The 21,536-nt window shown below is 38.1% G+C and overlaps 1 protein-coding gene across 1 annotated transcript in view; it reads left to right on the plus strand.

Moving 5' to 3' along the window:
• The window catches only part of rad50 (RAD50 homolog, double strand break repair protein), a 35,540-nt gene that overhangs the window by 13,017 nt on the left and 987 nt on the right, over window positions 1–21,536 (plus strand). Inside the window, exons 18-27 of the mRNA XM_004550334.3 lie at window positions 36–229; window positions 509–619; window positions 930–1,022; window positions 1,278–1,391; window positions 1,536–1,663; window positions 1,839–1,940; window positions 4,247–4,369; window positions 20,585–20,670; window positions 20,778–20,920; window positions 21,076–21,209. Coding sequence (XP_004550391.2) covers window positions 36–229; window positions 509–619; window positions 930–1,022; window positions 1,278–1,391; window positions 1,536–1,663; window positions 1,839–1,940; window positions 4,247–4,369; window positions 20,585–20,670; window positions 20,778–20,920; window positions 21,076–21,209 — 1,228 coding nt within the window. The remainder of the gene's footprint in view (window positions 1–35; window positions 230–508; window positions 620–929; window positions 1,023–1,277; window positions 1,392–1,535; window positions 1,664–1,838; window positions 1,941–4,246; window positions 4,370–20,584; window positions 20,671–20,777; window positions 20,921–21,075; window positions 21,210–21,536) is intronic.

Here is a 21,536-nt window from a genome sequence, read left to right on the forward strand (position 1 = left end):
TTTTTCTTTCTCTTTACCTCTTTGTATATTTTCAGCTTCCAGCAAGATGGAGTTGAAACGTAAGCTGATCCAGGACCAGCAGGAACAGATACAGATGCTTAGAAGTGCAGTGAATGAGACACGAGCAGAAAAGCTCCAGCTGAGCAGTGACATGCAGAAACAGCAGCAGCTGGAGGAGCAGTGTGCCGAGTTCACCACTGAGATCCAATCCTTGACCAGAGACATCAGGGTATTTTTTTTTTATTTTTTTTTTGTGCTTACATATTTTATATTCACATGAAGATTAAAATGTTTCACACTTTATTCTCATACTCTTAATACAAAATAACAGAAATGTACCATAATCATACAATCAAGTCTTATATATTCATTATATATGGCTACCAGATGTTTGGTGAACATTGTTTATTTTTAGTTGCATGGTTTAAAAAAAAATTCTATAAATTTTCTATGTTGTCCCTTTTTTGTGTGTGGGTTTTTTTTCCTGTTCCACTTTGTGGTTTACCAGGAGGCAAAGGAACAGCTGTCCCCTCTGTCTGCCACTCTGGAGAAGCTACAGCAGGAGAAACAAGAGTTGCTGGAGCGCAAGAGGCAGAAGCAGGAAGAAGGGCAGGAGAAGGTGGGCACAGTCTCACTTTTGTCTCTTTTGGAACGTGCTTTCTCTATAATGAAAAAACAGCACAGAACTTTACATTTACGGAGCAATTACTTGTTATCAGTTTTCATTTAAAGTTTTTTTTCCATTTAATTTGCTGTGCATGTCATGTCATAGTTTTTTGTATTGTATATACACACACACACACACACACACACACACATATTAATAGATAATGACAGAGCATTATGTTTTTGTAAGACCTTTGTTCTGCCACAAATAAACTGTGAATATCTGTTCATCTAAGTCTGAATTCTGACTGTGTTTCTGACAGATCAGCTCCATTAAAGAGAAATTAAAGGCGATCACCACTTTGGAAAAAGACATCACTAAATATGTCGATGAGGGCAAAGATGAATATAAAGAGGTAACATGTTTGGCATTGTTGTACAAGATGCATCACAACCCCCACCCCCAGTGATTTATTCTGTGACATATATTGAATTGTAGCCTCGGAGTAAAAGGTACGCATATATTTTATATAACTTTGAAACACCAACTTTTTCATTTTAACACTTTAGCATTGTTTCTTGTGAGATTAGCTGTAGAAGCTTGACTGTAAATGTGTTGATTTTATTATTTCTGAATGTGTTTAACCCTTTCACGGACCCTATCATTGCAGCAAAAAGAGTCTGAGCTCCATGAAACTAACACTCAGCTCCATGAAGCTGAGAAGCACAAGGAGAAAATTAATAAGGAAATGGGAAACATCCGTCAGGACATAGACACTCAAAAGGTACAGGACAACAGAGCAAACACTGTTTCATGTTTCGTAACTTTAAAACGAAGTTAAGAAACTTTATTTTAGATTCGCCTAACTCTAGCTACATGAGTACGGCAAGCACTTTTTAAAAGTTTAAACCTTCTTAATGAATCCTAGGTCCAGGAGCGCTGGTTACAGGACAACCTGACATTGAGAAAACGTGTTGAGGAGTTGAAAGAAGTTCTGGGTAAACGTGAGGCTCTTATGAAGGACATGGGCAACATGCAAGTCATGCAGCTACGCAAGTAAGAGCACCACACCCATTATCAATTTTCCACATGATTGGTGAAGCAACCAAGCAATTAAAATAGTTTCAGGCTCCGTCACATCAGAAATGCCACACTTAACACTTGTAAATGTTACAGAGCTTTTTGTAGTATTTTAAATTCCTTCCCTTCATCTCTTTCTGTGGTTTTCCAGAGAACGGCGTGAAGCAGAGCGCAAGCTGGAGGATTTGAAAAGAAACCGCAGTATTGCATTGGGCCGACAGAATGGCTTTGAGGAGGAGATACTGCATTATAGGTGAAACATGCAGATATGCGGCACTTACACATACAGAGCTTACTCTATACACATATGGTCATGCAGAAAATGAGGAAATAATACAGATAAGAAAACTGATTGGAAAATTGTGGAAAAACATGATATCCCAAAAGCAGCTGTCCATTCAGGTTCTGTGTAAAACAAATGAGGATGACAAGAAGTGAATCTCCAATAGATCTTCCATCCCGAGAGACGTTGAGCTAATTCAGTAGAAATAAATGTTATCATATAATAAAAACACAGCATGATTAACCATTATTGTTGATGTTTTTCGCAGCAATAACACCTCTGCTATATCTGTATATATTCTGGATTAGACTGCTGTGAATTAGAACTTTATTTGTTTTCATTTATAAATACTGTGTATTGTTCAGATCCCTGTCAGAATATTAATACCAATACTTATGTGTACCATAGAGTGTACAGCCAAGTGTGTGAAGTCATCCTATTATGATACACCTCTGTCTGTTTGTCCAAGAGTTTCTCCTCTATGATCAGGTGTTCAGTAACCAATTCACACAGGTACATCTTAGGACCCCAGAGGTTCTTAGCCACCAACCCATTTTTACCATTTCTGAGCCTGCAACATGTCATTTTCCACAATTGTAACGTCGGATTATAAGGTGCACTGTCAAGTTTTGAGAAAATTAAAGGCTTTTAAGAGTGCCTTATAGTCCGAAAAATACGGTAATAACGACGGCCTGCTTGCATGTTCTACAAAAAAATGTGCTTTGGAGCTATCTGATGGACAAAAACCAAACCAGTTCCACGTCACTGAAGTTGCACCATTTTTACAAACCAATTCTGGTTCATCTGTTTCATTCAACAATCTGTTTTAGCCTTTCTCATTCTCCGTATGTGTGTATGAATACAAAGGCACTCCGCATGCGCGTTTTATCCACATTCTATCGTGAATTTTCATTTTCTTGTCATTGCCTAACATTACAGCGGTATTACCTTTAACGGTATAATATGGCCCAGCTCTACTGGGAAGGATCTGGCATTTGACTCTAATGACATGAATGTGGTGGAGCATAACTGGACTAATATTTTGCTGTATTTAAGGGCTGTATCAAACATGAAATAATTGTAAAAATGTACTCAAAGGCAATGGGATGTTAAGCTATGTGAATTAGTCCAGCTTACAAAATCCACTTTTCAAGCATGTAATTTGACATGTGTAGGTAAACCATAAGGCACATAAATATGCAAACATAAAATAAGAGGTAAGTTAAGATCATCTTTTATCGTCTCAGTGTATATTTGATTGAACAAAATCTTGCATACCAATTTTTCATTTTACACTTGATGTTGGCAAACATTGTCTGAGTGTGTGAAATACACCAACAACATTTAGAGTAACCTTAACGCTCTCTGGTCGCTATGGTAACAGTTAAATATTTCTTTCAAAATAAGACACACAACTACAAAACAAATATAAAGTACTTGAAAATATCTAATTCGCCATAATGCTAAATCAACGAGAGCCCTGTTTCTCTGCAACGAGACGATCCCACCTGGGCGTAATGGGGGACAGTGACACCTGAAGTGTGTTGCTTATGCTTAGTCTGCTCCGCGATTTTGTTTTGGTAGCTGTAACTGCAGAAAACTCCGCTTCACACAGATATGATGTTGGAAATGGAAACATAGTTTTTAGTGCTGTTGTGGCAATCTTGGGGTATTCTGCCACAACTTTTATCCAGAATACCGGCAAAGTTGATGTCTCGAACATACTTTTAAGGCCTGTTGTGATCTCCAACAGTTGATCTTCTTCTTGCACAGACATGCTGGATTCACCCGGTTTATTGACAAATGGGTCGCAGATCCATTCCGTGTCAGTTCGTGGGTCTTTTGTGATTAGGAAGTAGCACTCGAACTCTTTTAAAGGCAAAGACAGGTGATCGTGCATGAGGAAGTTATTTATTTTTTCTGTGTGGCCGGTACCAAAAAAAGAAAATTTATTCATAACACACGGGAAAAGACCCAGGGAAACAGAGTTAACGATAAAAACCCTGAAAACCACAAATTTCGCATCTGCGCCTCAACTCTCGCGGCCCGGTACTAAATGACCAGGGGTTGGGGACCGCTGCGTTAGACGACTGACATCTAATGCACTAATACTGTAGTACTGATGTGTCCTAGTGTACTAAAAATGGTTTAAGTTAAAGTTAAGTTATCAAAGCCCTGGGTAGTGTTGAGAAACAGTAACAGAAAACCATGTCATTCTCTATTATTCAACGATTTATCATTAAACTAAAAGTGCAATTTGAAAATATTGCTTACAGGAAAGAGCTGCGAGAGGATCAGTATGACAAAGCTGATGAGCGCTACAGAAACAAGATGATTACAATGAGGACCACAGAACTGGTCATCAAGGACCTGGATCTCTACTACAAGGCTCTTGATCAGTAAGTTTTGTCCTAACATATGCATATATACAGCTTGTGGTTATTAACAAAAAATAGTTCTCCATACATAACATCTGATTTATGGTCTTCTTTTAAAATTCTGTAAATAGTTTTCATTTGACAGCTTTGTTGAATAAAGAAAGATTTCTACCATATTTTGTGATACTTTGCAATGTCAACAGGAAATGACGGTGTCAACTGATGCAAATTATCGCAGTTCTATCTTGTGCAGATTTTTGTGCTTTTCCCTCACGTATAAGAGAGTGTCACTTGCAGAAACATGGCTAAGCAGTTTAGTCAGCTATTTACTCAGCTTGGGAAAATGGAAGTGTATGGTGACACATACTGAAACAGATGAGATTGATTAGTTTCAGGGTAAAACCACAGATAAATAACATGAAATGCATAGTGAAATGTGTGTCAGAGTTTTTGACACGTTCCCTTGTATTAGAACAGTAACTTGTTAATGTGAGACTTGTGAGTCTTCATCAGAGATCAAGAAGTGCTATACATGCTACACAAAATATACATAATACATATCTATGAGTGAGTCTACAATAAATATAAACAGATATACGCAATAAAAACCATAAACCTCAATTATAAATATACAAACCTCAGTTTAAAAAAACAAAAATCATTAAATAAAAAAAAATTATAGAAGTAAATGTGTCTGTGTTTGCACAATAAAAAGCCAGGATAAAGCAAGTAAAAATAAATAGGTTTTTTCAGCGTTTTCAAAATGACTGAGAGATTGCGCAGCTTTAATGTGAGAAAGCAGATTGTTTCACAGATAAACAGGCCCTATCACCTCTGCTTATTAGCCTCTCTCTAGAAATGTCCAAGAGCTGTTGGCTTGTAGACATCAGGGCTCTGGTAGGACTACAGGGCTGTAAAAGTTGAGTTAAGCAGGGTGTTGTAAACTTCAGACATTACATGGAACCTTTCTTTCTGAGTTGATGTACTGTTTGCATTGTTGCAGTTTGAACAGTACTAGTAGGTCTTGTGTCAGAACATCATTAACTAGTTAGGCCTTAATTGGACGTCTATGCATATCTGAGGGAAAAAATTCACTTGCTTCAATTTCAAACTTCGCTTAGAGGGAGGTTCATTTCCACATCAAAGTATAGTTTTATTAATATCTGCTGAGATGTGTTCTTCTTCAGTCACACTTAACATCTACACTAAAAATTTCATTTTATAAAATGTTGGATTCATGGCTGCTGGTTAGAAAGTGCAAACCAACTTTCCAAGTCTATTAATTTTTTTTATGTCACAAGATGGTTTAAATGAAAGAAGGGGGGAAACCTCAATGTGACCTAGTAACATACACGACCAGTCAAAAGTTTGGACACACTTTCTCATTTAATGGATTTTCTGTAAGTTAATTACTTTCTACATTGTAGATACATACTGAAGACACTAAATATATGAAGCAAGATATGGAGTCGTGTAGCAAAAGAAAAAGAAGCTCTAAATAGGTTTTATTTTTTAGATTCCTCAAAGTAGCCACTCCTTGGTTTGTTGACAGCCTTAGCCTTCTGTCAGTGAGCTTCATGATGTAGTCACCTGAAATGGTTTCACTTCACAGGTGAGCCTTGTCAGGGTTCATTATTGGAATTTCTTGCCTTCTTAATGGGGTTGGGAGCATCAGTTGTGTTGTGCAGAAGTCAGGTTGGTACACAATAGCCCTATTTGACAATTGTTAGAATTCATCCCAAAAGGTTGATTATTTTCATCTGGATGTAGCATTTACAGTGGGAGAAATGTTTTGTCATTGTGGTTGTTGATCAGTGGTCTTGACAATTTGCAAACTAATGATCAAGGAACTGACCTCACAGCCATTTGTCCATTCAGTTTCAGTCATTGTATAAATGTACTGTTTATAAGGTTGGGGAAACCTGCAGTCAGCTGAGACTAAATAAGTCACTTGGATGAGTGATGGATTGTTTCTCCGAATGAAAACGTTCCATCCAGACAAACAGAAGCAACCTTTTGACATTTACTTATCTGGATGATTGAGCATGTGTCAAGGCATGTTAGATTTCGTATTATGGCAAGAACCAATCAGCTAAGTAAAAAGACTGCCCATCATTACTTTTAAAAACTGAAGGTCAGTCAGTCCAGGGAATTGCTAAAACTTTGAATGTGTCCCCAAGTGTAGTCACAAAAACCATCAAATGCTACGACAAAACTAGTTCACACGAGGACCAGCCCAGGAAAGGAAGACCAAGAGTTACCTCTGCTGCTGAGGATAAATAGAGTCCTAGTAGCAGTCTCCTCTAAACATCAAATGTGCAGAGGAGACTGCGCAAATCTGGCCTTTATAGTCAAATAGCTGCTAATAAACCACTTCTAAGGAAAAGCAACAAGCAAAAGAGATTTGCTTGGACCAAGAAAAACAAGGAATGGACATTAGACCAGTGGAAATCTGTGCTTTGGTCTGATGAGTCCACATTTGAGATCTTTTTGTTCCACCCCCGATTGTCAAGGCTCGGCTGTGTGGCAGGCAGGAGGAGGACCCAAAATGCAAAACTCACACAAACGGGGATGAACTCAAAAGGCAGCTTTATTGCTGAAGAGGCAGAACATAGGAAATACAAAACTAAACTGGGAAAAGTAAACTAACACTCGGAGAGAGAGACACAGGGAAATCCACGCAGCATGAGGGACGACGTCACGCTGAACAGAGGGAGACGCAGACAGAAATACACAGAGGGTTAACGAGGAAAGTGGGAACACACGGGGAACACAGGTGACACTGATAATCATAACGAGACAGGGCGGGGTGAACTGAACATGACATGTACGGGCGTGAGAGTCACAAAGTAAACAGGAAGTGCACAGAGGTTCAGACAGGAGGAGAGAGAGCACGGGGAAAACACAGACATAACGGGCTGGGGAAACATGAAACAACCACAAAGGGAGACGAGGGCTCATAAATACATAGAGGGCACACAGGGGGAAGAGAGAGCACGGGGAGAACTTAGACATAATGGGCAGGGGAAACATGGAATAAAACATAAGGAGAGACGAGGGCTCACAGATACACAGAGGGGCACACAGGGGGTAAAAGCCATGAAGGGAAAACACTTAGGGAACAACACAACAGGGCAACTCAGAAAACATGGCCTAAGCAAGGAACAAAATACAAACATACAAGAAAACTAAGAACACTGGGCCAACATGGCCCAGGACCATGACACCGATGTCTTTGTGCGACTCAGAAAAGGTGAACGGATGGTCACTACGTGCATGGTTCCTACCGTGAAGCATGGAGGTGTGATGGTTGGGGGTGCTTTGCTGGTGATACTGTTGGGAATTTGTTCAAAATTGAAGGCACACTGAATCAGCATGGCTACAAAAGCATCCTGCAACATTCCACAGTCACCTGTGGCAAATTCAGATGGTTTGGGATGAGATGGACTGCAGAGTGAAGGCAAAAGGGTCAACAAGTGCTCAGCATGTCTAGGAACTCCTTAAAGACTGTTGGAAAACCATTTCAGGTGACTACCTCATGAAAGTCATGGAGAGAATCCCAAGAGTGTGCAGAGCAGCAATCAAAGGGTGGCTGTTTTGAAGAATCTAAAATATTGAGCATGTTTTCACACTTTTTGTTTACTTCATAATTCTATGTGTTCATTCGTAGTTTTGATGCCTTCAGTGAGAATCTACAATGTAAATAGTCATGAAAATAAGAAAAAAAACGATAAAATGACATGTGTCCAAACTTTTGACTGGTTGTATAAGTTGGTATCTGACATAGCAAATGTAGAGCAGGTCATCCAGATTAAATTAAAACATGTCACGATTTCATCTAAGGGCGTGCAAAGTCAATCTTACCAATCCTAGTTGATGTAATCACAAATTTATACATACTATTCTGATTTATATTTTTACACAGCTCAAAAAATGTATACATGTGTAAATATTACCACTTTCCTGCCTACATGAAGAAATATTGGTAAGTTTTATGCACGTCTTCTGTCCTAAAAAGCTTTTGTAGTTTTACTGTAATGACACATCTTGTGCTTGTCTTCCTGATGAGGCTCTTTGAATTTAGGTCACCAGAACTACCGCAGAGTTTTTAGCTTCATAGCTGGAACGTCAGCAGCATTGACAGGGTGGGAAGTGATGTCAGTGTCTTCCAGTACTTTGAGTTGGTGGCCGAGTGCAGGCTGAAATCTGATACAGTTTAACTGGTATTGCATAGTGACGTTTTTATTAACTTTATCTTTTTTTTACTGTTTTGGAAAAATCTTTATCTAAGTATTCCTTATTAACCTAAATTCATCAAAATTTTTGGAAGAAAAATGTTTTAAAAGAATTCTAACTAAATTAAATCAACAGGGCATTGCTTACACTTTTACATTGTGTTGCATTCCTGTTAATTAATCTTTGCAGTCAAATAAGGTGTTTATTGTGTGGATGCTTTAAGCATCCACACTATTGAGTTCCTGTTTCTCTTTATTCTTTATACTTTATTATTATTTTTATTATTCCAGTTGCTTCCGTACACTTTTTGGCACTTAACTACTTCCACAATTTTCAGCCGATTTTCACCGTTCAAATTTTAAACTATTCTGCTATTTTTGCTCTTTCTTGCTATGATTTTTGCTATTTTTAACTATTATACTTTTTAAAATATTCCACTTTTTTCCTTTAATTTGTCCCATTGAAATGAATGGGAAACTTCTGCAATTCTGCTAAAATTTGCTTGTTTTTGAAACTTAACTACTTCCTCATATTTTCACCTAGAACAACCATTCAAACTTTAAAATGTTCATAAATTATTGGGCTATTCAGGTATGATTCAGCTTTTTGAAATCTTTTACTGTTTTACTTTTATGCCTCTTAAAGTTTTCAGTTGCAAAATTGTGATTTTTCACAAAATACATGCGTTGTTATGGTTGCTATGCTCTTGGCTTCCAGTGTGCCACTGAAGGTTTTGCAATTTTCACTTCATGTCCGAACAACTTCTTGCTACTTGCTCAATTTTCACTCAACTTCCACAAATTATACATCAAAACGTAGGTATTTTTGCTGGCTTTCAGAAAATGTCACTATCATTGTTGTGGGATTTATAGAATTTTCGCAAATCTCCTCAGACCAACACAATGTCGGAAAACTCTCCATATAAAGTCAATGGAGAGTTTGTTCAAAATCACCGTTGGATTTCTGTAATGAGAGGCATATTCGAATCGTCATATCTCCTTAACGAAGCAAAGTTAAGACATGAGGCTTGTCCCCGAATATCTTCAGACACCCCTGACGCTCACAATTCAAGAATTTCTTTCTCACCTATTACCGTTCTGAAATGAGTTGGACTTGTTTGAGGGTAGGAAATTCGTCCTTCGCTCAGATTTCTTCAGATTTCAAACCCTGGAAATGAACCACTTTTTTCTCTCGTCATAACTTTTTGTTGGATTTCCACAGAGACCTGAAAATTTCCATGATTGTTCACCAAAGCCTGCTGTCTCTTACGGTGAAAGAATGATATCGATACTCCAAATAGATTTCAAGTCACAAAGCGTTGTTTGAGGGCAAGTCAAGGCAGTTTTTGCTTCGCTCTACTCAGTTATGGTGCATTACAAGTCAAATATCTTTAATAATTCATATTTTAATGATAAATTGTTAACACTGGAAGATTCCCCCATCTCTTCTGAACAAAACGGTGTAAGAATGACCGCTCTAGCCCCTACGGTTAGGAAATTATGGTCATTTGTTTGAGGGGAGTCGTCACTATGAGAAATAGGCTGCAATAATCCTGTGCCTCTCTAAGCTGCGTGTGTAAAAAGATGCACCTGTTTTGGCGGGAAAACGTAAACAGCCACTCTGATTGGTGGATTTAAATTCGGCAGCTCTCTCCCTCTGTGTCTGTCTGTGTGTGTGTGTGTGTGTGTGTGTGTGTGTTTAGTGGGAGAGAGAGGACCCTGCCCTTATTTGGCAGCATGTCATTGTAGGATTTAAATTGAATATAGTTAGACTGGTTGACTGGATTAGAGCCTGTGTTTGTGTGTCCCTCTGTGCATTTGTTTCAATATGCCTCCATATTTGTAATTTTGTAAGTTATTACTATTCTGCTAAATCATAGTATTTCTGCTATTTTATAAGATTTGTGCAAAATATAGTATTTCTGATTAATTATAGTTTTTCTACTAAATCACAGTACAGTATTTCTGCTTTTTATAGGATTTGTGCTAAAACATAGTATTTCTACTAAATGTAGTATTTATGCTTAATCATAGTATTTCTATATATTTCTGCCAGGTCCCCAGGCAGCCAATCCTCTGTGAGGACTTAGACATTCAAATTTTCAAATCAGGTCCTGCACGGTTTCCCAGCCAATCATATATGTGTCCTGAGGCATTCAAATTTGCATATTGGGGACTTCATGGCTTCTAAGCCAGCCAATCATATCTGAGGGCTGAGGAATTCAAATCCACAAATCAGGGCCTGCACGGCTTCCCAGGCAGCCAATCATATATGTGGCCTCAGGCATTCAAATTTGCATATTGGGGGAATTCGTGGCTTCTAAGTCAACAAGTCATCCATGTCGTATATCTCTAAAAATTCACATTTTAATGATAAATTGTTAACACTGGAAGATTCCCCCATCTCTTCTGAACAAAACGGTGTAAGAATGACCGCTCTAGCCCCTACGGTTAGGAAATTATGGTCATTTGTTTGAGGGGAGTCCTCACTATGAGAAATAGGCTGCAATAATCCTGTGCCTCTCTCTGCTGCGTGTGTAAAAAGATGCACCTGTTTTGGCGGGAAAAAGTACACAGGCTCTCTGATTGGTGGATTCAAATTCAGCAGCTCCCAGGCTGACCTAGAAACTTACTTCTCTCTCCCTGTGCATTTTTATGCTGATTTTTTCATTTAACAAGTATATTTGAGGGACCCTCAGCATGTTCAGCATTTTTTCAGCTGTCCATTTTGCTTTTCCAATTTTTCTGTTTAACTTATTACTATTGTGCTAAATCATACTGTTTCTGCTATTTCATAAGATTTGTGCTTAATATAGTATTTCTGCTTTTAATAGGATTTGTGCTTAATATAGTATTTCTGCTTTTTATAGAATTTGTGCTTCATATAGTATTTCTGCTTTTTATATGATTTGTGCTTAATATGGTATTTCTGCTAAATTATAGTATTTCTGCTTTTTATAGGATTTGTGCTAAAACATAGTATTTCTACTAAATGTAGTATTTATGCTTAATCATAGTATTTCTATATATTTCTGCCTGGTCCCCAGGCAGCCAATCCTCTGTGAGGACTTAGACATTCAAATTTTCAAATCAGGTCCTGCACGGTTTCGCAGCCAATCATATATGTGTCCTGAGGCATTCAAATTTGCATATTGGGGACTTCATGGCTTCTAAGCCAGCCAATCATATCTGAGGGCTGAGGAATTCAAATCCACAAATCAGGGCCTGCACAGCTTCCCAGCCAGCCAATCATGTATGTGGGCTCCAGGTATTCAAATTTGCATATTGGGGAATTCGTGGCTTCTAAGTCAACAAGTCATCCGTGTCATATATCTCTAAAAATTCATATTTTAATGATAAATTGTCAACACTTGAAGATTCCCCCATCTCTTCTGAACAAAACGGTGTAAGAATGACCGTTCTAGCTCCTACGGTTAGGAAATTATGGTCATTTGTTTGAGGGGAGTCGTCATTATGAGAAATAGACTGCAATGATCCTGTGTCTCTCTGTGCTGCGTGTGTAAAAAGGATGCACCTGTTTTGGAGGGAAAGAGTGCACAGGCTCTCTGATTGGTGGATTCAAATTCAGCAGCTCCCAGGCTGACCTAGAAACTCACTTTTCTCTCCCTGTGTGTGTGTGTGTGTGTGTGTGTGTGTGTGTGTGTGTGTGTGACAGAGAGAGAGAGAGAGAAAGGCTTTTAATGGGATGATCTCATTCTAAGATTCAAATTCAATATATTTAGACTGGTTGACTGAATTGGATCTTGTGTGTGTGTCTCTCTGTGCATGTGTGTTTTCTTATGTGTACATATTTGTGATTGTGTGGCTGTTATAGATTTTTTTGCTGATTTTTTTCATTTAACAAGTATAGTTGAGGGACCTTCAGCATGTTCATCATTTTTTCAGCTGTCCATTTTTGCTTTTCCAATTTTTCTGTTTAAGTTATTACTATTGTGCTAAATCATACTATTTCTGCTATTTTATAAGATTTGTGCCAAATACCGTATTTCTGCCAAATATAGTATTTCTGATTAATTATAGTTTTTTCTACCAAATCATAGTACAGTATTTCTGCTTTTTATAGGGTTTGTGCTTAATATAGTATTTCTGCTAAATTATAGTATTTCTGCTTTTTATAGTATTTGTGCTAAATTATAGTATTTCTGCCAAATTATAATATTTGTGCTAAAACATAGTCTTAATTTAAAATTACAATATTCATAGTTCATCACAGTGTCTCTGGTAAATCACAATATTTCTGCTCTGTTGTACTATTTTTCTAAATCATAGTGTTTCTGTAATGTTTAAGTATTTTTGGCTAAATATATTCTTTCTGTTATCTTATACTACTTCTCCTAAATTCTTGTATTTTTGAGAAGTTATCATGTTTCTGGTAAGTTACAATATTTCTGCTAAATTCTGCTATGCTATTGTATTTCTGCCAAGTATTATGTTTCTTCTAAGATATTGCAGTTCTGCTAAGTTATTCCATTTTAGCAAACTTCTTTTGCTTCTGCAAAGTTTTTACAATTTCTGCAACTTTTCAGCTTTTTCAGCTACTTTTTGCATACAGCTTCAGCTTTAAGCATCCACACTGCATTTTCGCAGGAAATGCAAATTTTTCTAGTTTTGTTTGCCTTTCCTAGAAGCAAGCTTTAAAGTTTGCTTTATGATGGATGTGAATAAAACTTGTAGTAAAGCTACAACTGAGAGATCCTTCTCTTTTTCATCTGCCTTGTTTTGCATACATGACAGCTATTGGGACTTTGGAAAAATAATCACATTATTTTTTGTCCATGGGGTTGATCATTTCTGTGAGGTCTGAAAGTACTTCTTTTGCTTAGTGGACAGCATGCCAAATGGAATGCACTTGTGTTGGTGATTTCAGTGCGTCTTTGTGGGCTCAATAGATGTGCAGATATGCAGGTCTGTTATCCGTAGTATATCACTTCAGTCAAGTGCATTCAGGAAGCATCATGTCTCGCAGGCCAGCAAACAGCTGTGATTGGCACGCCATCAAGCGGTGATTTGAAGAGCGCTTGAGTGCTTTTGCTTTGCGCTTTGTTGGCATAGCACACATTTGAAATATTATTTGATCATGTTCATTTAACTCATTCACTGCCAGCCATTGGCAGTGAATGAGTTAAACCCATTGACTCATTCACTGCAATTGACGGCTATAGACGTCAATGGCAGTGAATGAGTTAATTGTGGGAAGCAAAATGTCTAATTGTACAGCCTATTAATAACAAGCAGGGCTCGCTTTACCCCAGAGGATGGTGCTTCCAAGAATTTCAACTAGATCACAGGGCAGTTTTCCACTTGATGTGTTACATCACATCAGCTTGTCCAGATAACCTCTGTTTTTTGACGTTGACTGAACGTATTGCCTCCTGTGGTGGTCTTGTTGACGCCTCAGTGAAGGGAAAAAAAAAAAGATTACTTCACTGTCTTGCACGAAGTAGGTGGCCTTTAGTCATTCTATAAATAAAATAATTTGAAAATGAGTCATGTCTTTCATGTGAAGTACCAGGCTCTTGAGTAACTAAACAGATTCTATGGATTCCAAAAAGCAGATTAGTTTTAAATTAATATATTAAAAAAGCTAGTTTTGCTGCTCAACTTCTTCGTCTATTTTTATAGTTGCCTTTATAATGCTGTTAATTTATCTTGGGAAAACTTTTTTCAAGACTCTATGTGACTGCATTCATAAACTACAGCTATGAATCATTTGCACATTTTATTTTAAACTTTAATAATGTTTCATCAGTTTCAATGAAAGGTCATTGGTTTTTAGTTCTGACACTTTGCTACTGCATGCTTTTTATCTTTAGAAAAATATATATATTGACCTGCCTAATAATGCTAAATTACACCTATAATTACAATTTGCAGACTAATTAGCAGCCCGATTTACATAATGCAACACTTGCAAAAGTTAAGTTTTCGGAATTATCTGGCTCTTGACCTATATGTTCTGCTTGCCACATACTCATCCCCCACTACATTTCATGGCGAAAAAACTTTTTCTAACTTAGAGTTAGGTATGAAACAGTACACTTTGTTGTGTGCAAAGAGTTCAACTATTCGGTGCAGTCAGCAGTTTGAAAGCATGTTTGCGTGTGCAGAGTGCAGATGCGAGCACTTGTTTTGAGTTCAGGTCGCTAAAGCCTTTTATAAATAGAAGCCAATACAGGCTTTTGACTTTTAATTGTAGGCCCATAGATTATTACAGATATAGGTAGTTTACGTTAGGGTGCTAAGATGATATATTATCTTTCTGTGTTATCTTCAGTTATGTGTTATTCTATGTTATCTTCATTTACATGGCTAACCTTAAGTAAGCTCCCATAACAAATTGTATCTGATACCCCAGACCTGGCATATTGTGAACTTTCACAATACACTTACTTTCTCACCATTCCAGTTCACTGTATCCTAATGGATTGTAAGATTGATGAAAAAAATAAACAGAATTTAAATCCACAGTTAATCGTTTGAATAACTTTTCAGGAACAAATGCTAAATAATTGCAGAGCCTGTTTTTTCCGAGTGTTTTGAAAAGCATCTCGACTTAATGCCGAGTTATGCTTCCATGTTTTCTCATACGTCATTGTGTAAAGACTTTCCAGCAAAGATGACTATAAAACTCAAAAACAACCCCCCACAGAAACTGTTACAGTATAAAAACGATTAGATCAACCCCCCACAGCAAGAGTTAAAGCTGTACCGGAATAAATGTGGCAGGTCACAACAGAGTTGTTAACTGTGTAGCTTTGTACCTGATGTGCGTCTACCACTACCAGGGCAGGGTTTTTTTCTGGATTAATAGAACTGATTTTGATTTACTTCCAAAGAGCACTCACCACTATTTATGCTTTTTGAAATGACCGCCTAAAATCCTAAAACATAATGTTAGGTTTACTATCTCAAGCCGGGTAATGCAGCAGGACAGTGAATGTAAACATCAAAGGAAAGACAGCAGAATCCATCTTTCAGAGTGGCCCAGCCAGAGTCTAGTAGGAATACTGTTGAGATACAAGAGTTGACTTATTTTTCTCAGAGTGCACAAAATATTTAACATGTGTATTATTTTTGTGTTAAGCACAGTTAAATACCTGTGACTTGAGTAATGGCGAAGTAAGATCTTATCAAGAATTAATGCAAAAAACAAAGATTGTACATGTCTGTTTTAGTGCTGCATACTAAGCAGTTAATGGATAGTAGATGAATCACTAGTATTATCTGCTAATCCATTTACTCTGAAGGTTCAAAAGAAGTCTTATCTAATGATGACGTTTTTTTCCAACAGGTTTTAAATGACCTAAAAAAAGACTTAGACTTACTTACTTAAACTTACTTATTAGATTAACCTAAATTTGCTATTGTGGTGAAAAATATCCTGCTCGACATGCAAGCCTTCCAAGCACAGAAAAAAAACATCTCATAGAGCAGAGAGTTCACTTCCTATTTTGTATCACCGCATAACTATCAATGCCATCATTTTTATGTGGCTTCAGCATTTGCAGTGCTGATTTTCATGATTGAAATGTGCAAATAATTGAAAATTTATCAGCAAGGTAGCAAAGCATGACATTGTACACAGTGAGTTGTACAGATATGTCTGGGTTTTCTATTTAAATGCAACTGTGTTATAGCAAATCAAAAGCACCTGAAGGTTACGTTTATTTGTCAATGTATCAGGCTTTTTTTTTTAAATTATCCTTTCTTTCTATTAAAAATATATTCATGTTTGCAAACTGTTTATTCTTGGAGATCAGGATACTCTGAGAGACACTTAATAAGGATAAAAGGCCTTGGTAAGGATGTGTGAGCTCACCATCACTGATACCATCTGAGTACGGTATCTGAAGAGAGCAGAAGCATCATTTACCCATAAGTGTGGGTTAGAAAAGGCATGACAGCCTGCAGTGTTATCAAGATTGCAAGCAAGGCATAGAGCCTTCCATCAGACATTACATCCAGGTCACAGTTTCTATTTGAATACAGAGAAAATGGTTTCTATGGTAAGATGTTTTGATTTGGACGCAAAAAAATGAATCAGTGTGCAAAAATTGTCTGTGCAGAACTGAGCAAAAGCTAGAAGTCACTGATAATGTGACTTTCAATAAAATGAAGGTAGTTGAAAGTCAAAGTTAAAGAGTTTGTGTTTGCTAATTATTGAAGAGTCAGCATAGCTTTCATTGTATTCTGGTCAAAATAACAGTCTATATGTGTTGGCTCAGCGGTTCTTAAACATTTTCTTTCATGCCCTTCTTCAGAAGTCCATGAAAGTTCAAGCCTCACACTCTAACTTTTAGCAATCATTAAAAGCGAAAAGTTATCCAAGTATAATTTAAATTTGTAAATGTCGGTACAGGAGCGTGAGTCATTGTATAAGAAGGAAATCTGATTCCTTCAGACCCATCTCGCTTCATACTTTTCAACTTAGATCGTCAGTTTTGAATACATTGCAAGCAGTATTTAAACACATCTGGGAAAGCGAGGGCATCTCTAAGAGATACCAGGTTTACTGGGTCACAGATGTAGAGCGGGCTCTGTAGATTTGTGAATGTAAACGTTCGTCAACAAAGGAAATGACTTGCAGCTACCGTAAAATGAGAGTCAGCAACTTCCAGTGAAAGGGGGTGAAGTAACCACTAATGATCTTTAACCCTTTTTGAAGTGATTACCAATGAGAGTGCAGAATGTCATTTTACATTACCAAAGCAAAGTCTCAGGAGATCTGAGTGACAACAATTACCTCTTCTGCTGCGTCTGTATGATACACAACAGTAATTTAGTGCGTGTGCAGAACTCATGTTACTCAGCCTGATTGAGACGGACATTAAACAGACGAGTCTATGCACGTCAGATTTTGGGAAGTACCCCTCACGTATCTCAAATTAAAATGAGGTCGTTCTTCAGCTTCAGAGTTCTAATTCATGGTCCTACTTCAAAATTGCAAAACTAATTGAATGTGTTGAGGATATTGTGGGCTCACAGTCACTATCACTGCATTATCATAGTGTGCAGGGAGTTGATTGGTCCACTTCTGGACTTGGAGAAAATGTCTCTCCTCTTTTTCTCCTGCAATCCAAGACAGATATTTTGGCACTTTTTATACATAGAAATTCATAGAATAATGGCTACAGTCTTCTATGAACTTACTGTGTGTATATTGTTGTAAATATGCATAGCAAGGGTTTTTAGCAGTATGACTTGAGTTGAATGCCCCCCTGGTCAAAGTTGGTTGTCTGTCCAGTTTATGCTCTGCTGCCAACCCTGAAAACATGCCTGTGTTGAAGCAATGTAATGGTAAATGGCCTGTATTTGTATAGCGCTTTACTTACTCCCTAAGGACCCCAAAGCGCTTTACACGTTCAGTCATCCGCCCATTCACACACACATTCAGAGACTGGTGATGGCAAGCGACATTCTAGCCACAGCCGCCCTGGGGCGCACTGACAGTGGCGTAATGTAAAGCCTTTTCTTCATGTTTCTCCTATATGTGCAATAGGTTCTACAAAGAATACTTAATAACATTTTGTTGTAAAAGTCTTGATGCATGCTCAATCATCCAGGTAAGTAAATCCCAAAAGGTTGATTCTGTTCGTCTTAGACGTAGCGTTTTCAGTGGGAGAACTGATACTGATGATGTCACTTGGATGAATGACGAAACATTTCTCCCACTGAAATGTTTCGTCTCTCAAGCGCCGGTGTCCTGCAGGTTTTAGATGTGTTCTCGAACCAACACAGCTGATTCAAATGGCTAAATTACCTCCTCGACATGTCTTATTGCCAGGCCTCTTATGTTCTCCAGAGGCCTGGCAATCTAGGTGAACAGAATCAACCTTTTGGGATTTTTTTCTGAACTGGAAGATCATCACAATACAACAGTTTTAGTATTTCTATAGCAAAGTTCATCAAGAAAATGCAGAATTCTGCACTAAACATCCTGAACTTTTGAAACCTAGTGTGATTAAGTCAGCCTACTAAAGTCAATGGATGATAGACAGTGCCCTGCCTTACTTCTGTTATATTCTAGGATATTAGTAGACATCTTGAGACTAAATGTTACCTAATGCTAATGCAGTATTTTCATATAAAGAAATGCTGTATTATTATATTACAAGATAATAAAACTCAAAATGGGATTACTTTTTAAAGGGACAAATATTACACCACCTTCACATAATGGAAGTCATTAGTCACACCTTCCTTTTGTTGCATGAGAAGTTCTGTAAAGAAGATGTAATAGGTTGGACAGGCGGATACTTGCCCTACTATCTCTATTTTTACTTTATGGTTTATTCACTATATATGGTCTACAGAAGACATACCGTTAGTTGTACTGTTATCGCTAGGTTTTTTTTTTTTGCAAACCACATTTCATGTTTCTAATCAGTTTGTTAGATTATAGACCAAAAGTTTCTTGGTATTCCGGAAAGTGAAAAAAAATCCAGCTGAGCGTGTATCTTATGTATGATTTCATATCCTGTCAATATTATAGATACATTTATTGAAAGATTAAAAAAACGTTGCTGTTGTTTTTCATTTTTTGTAATCAGTTGATCAGATGCTTATTTTTTGAATGTTTCAATTTTGTGCAAACGTTGGGTTTTTTTTTCGCATTTATCCACTGTCGAATAAATGATAAATATCTGGAGATGTGCAGACACGGGGATTGCTTAATAACTACCTCACACATAATGGTAGGATGTGACCTGTTATAACCTTTTTACCTGATTGCGAATAGGGAAATAGCACTTCAATAAACTTAGATGTCCCATGCAGCAATGTCTAGTAGAAGTGGCTTTTTGGTAGATAAATACATCTATCTTTAATTAGGTTTATCCTTTATATATTGCTCAAAAATTAAAAGAACACTTTTTAATCAGAGTATAGCATCAAGCCAAATAAACTTTGGGATATTGACCCAACTCCTCCAGGATGGCACATCAGTAGTTGCCATTGCAAGAAGATTTCCTGTGTCTTCCAGGACAATATCTAAAGCATGAAGGTAATTCCAGGAGACAGGTAATTACTCCAGGACAGCTGGACAGGGCTGTTAGAGGTTCTTAACACATCAGTAGGATCATAATCTGCTACTTTTGTGCAAAGAGGAACCAGATGAGCACTGCCAGAATCCTACAAAATGAACTCTGGCAGGCCACTCGTGTGAGTGCCTCTGAACAAACAATCAGGGTGGCTTGAGGGCCCGGCATCCTTTAGTGGGCCTACTCTAGTGTGCTCACTGCCGGGCACTGTTAGGCGTGAATGGCATTTGGCACAGAATATCAGAACTGATAGATCGACCACTGACACCCTGTGCTTTTCAAAATGAGAGCTGGTTCACCCTAAACACATTTGATAATGTGAAAAGGTCTGGAGAAGCCATGGAGAACATTATGGTCCCTGTCACACTGTTCAGTTTAGTGGTGGGTCAGTGATGATCTGTGGAGCCATATCCATGGAGGGATGCACTGACCTCTACAGGCTAGGCAACGACCGCCTGACTGTCATGAGGCACCGGGATGAAATCCTTGGACCCATTGTCAGACGCTACGCTGGTGCAATGGGTCCTCGTTTGCTCCTTGTACACAACAATGCCTGCCCTCATGTAGCCAGAGTATGTAGGGAGTTCCTGGAGAGTGAAACAATTGATACCACTGACTGGCCTCCACACTCGTCTGACCTAAATCAGAAAAACACATCTGGGACATTGTGTTTCCAACCCCACCAGGTTGCACCTCATACTGTCCAGGAGCTCAGCGATGCCCTGGTCCAGATCTGGTCATCATCTGTCCCCCAGGACATCATCTGTCATCTCATTAGGAGCCCTGACATTGTCAGGCAGGCATGTGGTGCCAATACTAACTACTCCCATAACGTCCATATCAGTAGATATATCCAGTATAATATTTCTTTCCCCATTGTGATCCTTTCCTTTAATTTTTTGAGCAGTATATTAATTTTTAATTTTATTTGTTTTCCACAGAACCATCATGAAATTCCACAGTATGAAGATGGATGAAATCAATAAGATCATACGAGACCTATGGCGCAGCACCTACAGGGGTCAAGGTGTGTCTCACATTAACAAGAGAGCGCTATTATTAATTTGTGGTATTTTCAGAAATACTGTTTTTCCCCCTCCTTACTGTCATTTATCTATTCTCTTCTCTCTCCAGATATTGAGTATGTGGAGATCAGATCTGATGTGGATGAGAATTCATCTGCTGGAGTGAGGCGGAGGGTTTACAACTACAGAGTAGTTATGGTGAAAGGAGACACAGCTCTGGATATGAGAGGACGCTGCAGCGCTGGCCAAAAGGTAAAAAAATGATTATTTTTTTTTTCGGTTTTGTGGTTACATCGCATGAAACCTGCATGTGACATGCAGTAAAAAGGTCAAACTTCTCAGTGAATCAAACATGATGTGACCATTTTGTTGTCTTCCTCTTTAAAAATATGATTGTGTGTGTCTAGGTACTGGCATCGCTGATAATCCGTCTAGCTCTGGCAGAGACGTTCTGTCTGAACTGTGGGATCCTAGCTCTGGATGAGCCCACAACCAACCTGGACCGAGAGAACATCGAGTCACTGGCACATGCCCTTGTAGAGTGCGTATATACGGATTCAGTATTCTTACTGCTATACTTGTGAAAACCCTCATTAATAGGATGCAACAGCTCCTAACATTAACTGACAGCTGTCTCTTTAGCCCCAAAACCAAATCCTTTAAATAGTTTAAGTAGCAAAGTGTCAAAGTACACACTTAGGGAATGTCTAATGTGCTCGGTCCCATTTATAAGCCGCCTCATCACATCTGGAACCTCACTTGGGCTTAAAAGCTGTCATTAAATCCAAGTTAACTTTGTACCAAAAAGGCCCCTTTGATGTAGATATGTTGCTATAGATACTGAGGAGTAGATGGGCTTCAAACCAGG

Source organism: Maylandia zebra, linkage group LG10, assembly GCF_041146795.1.
Source record: "Maylandia zebra isolate NMK-2024a linkage group LG10, Mzebra_GT3a, whole genome shotgun sequence".
Taxonomy (NCBI): Eukaryota; Metazoa; Chordata; class Actinopteri; order Cichliformes; family Cichlidae; genus Maylandia; species Maylandia zebra.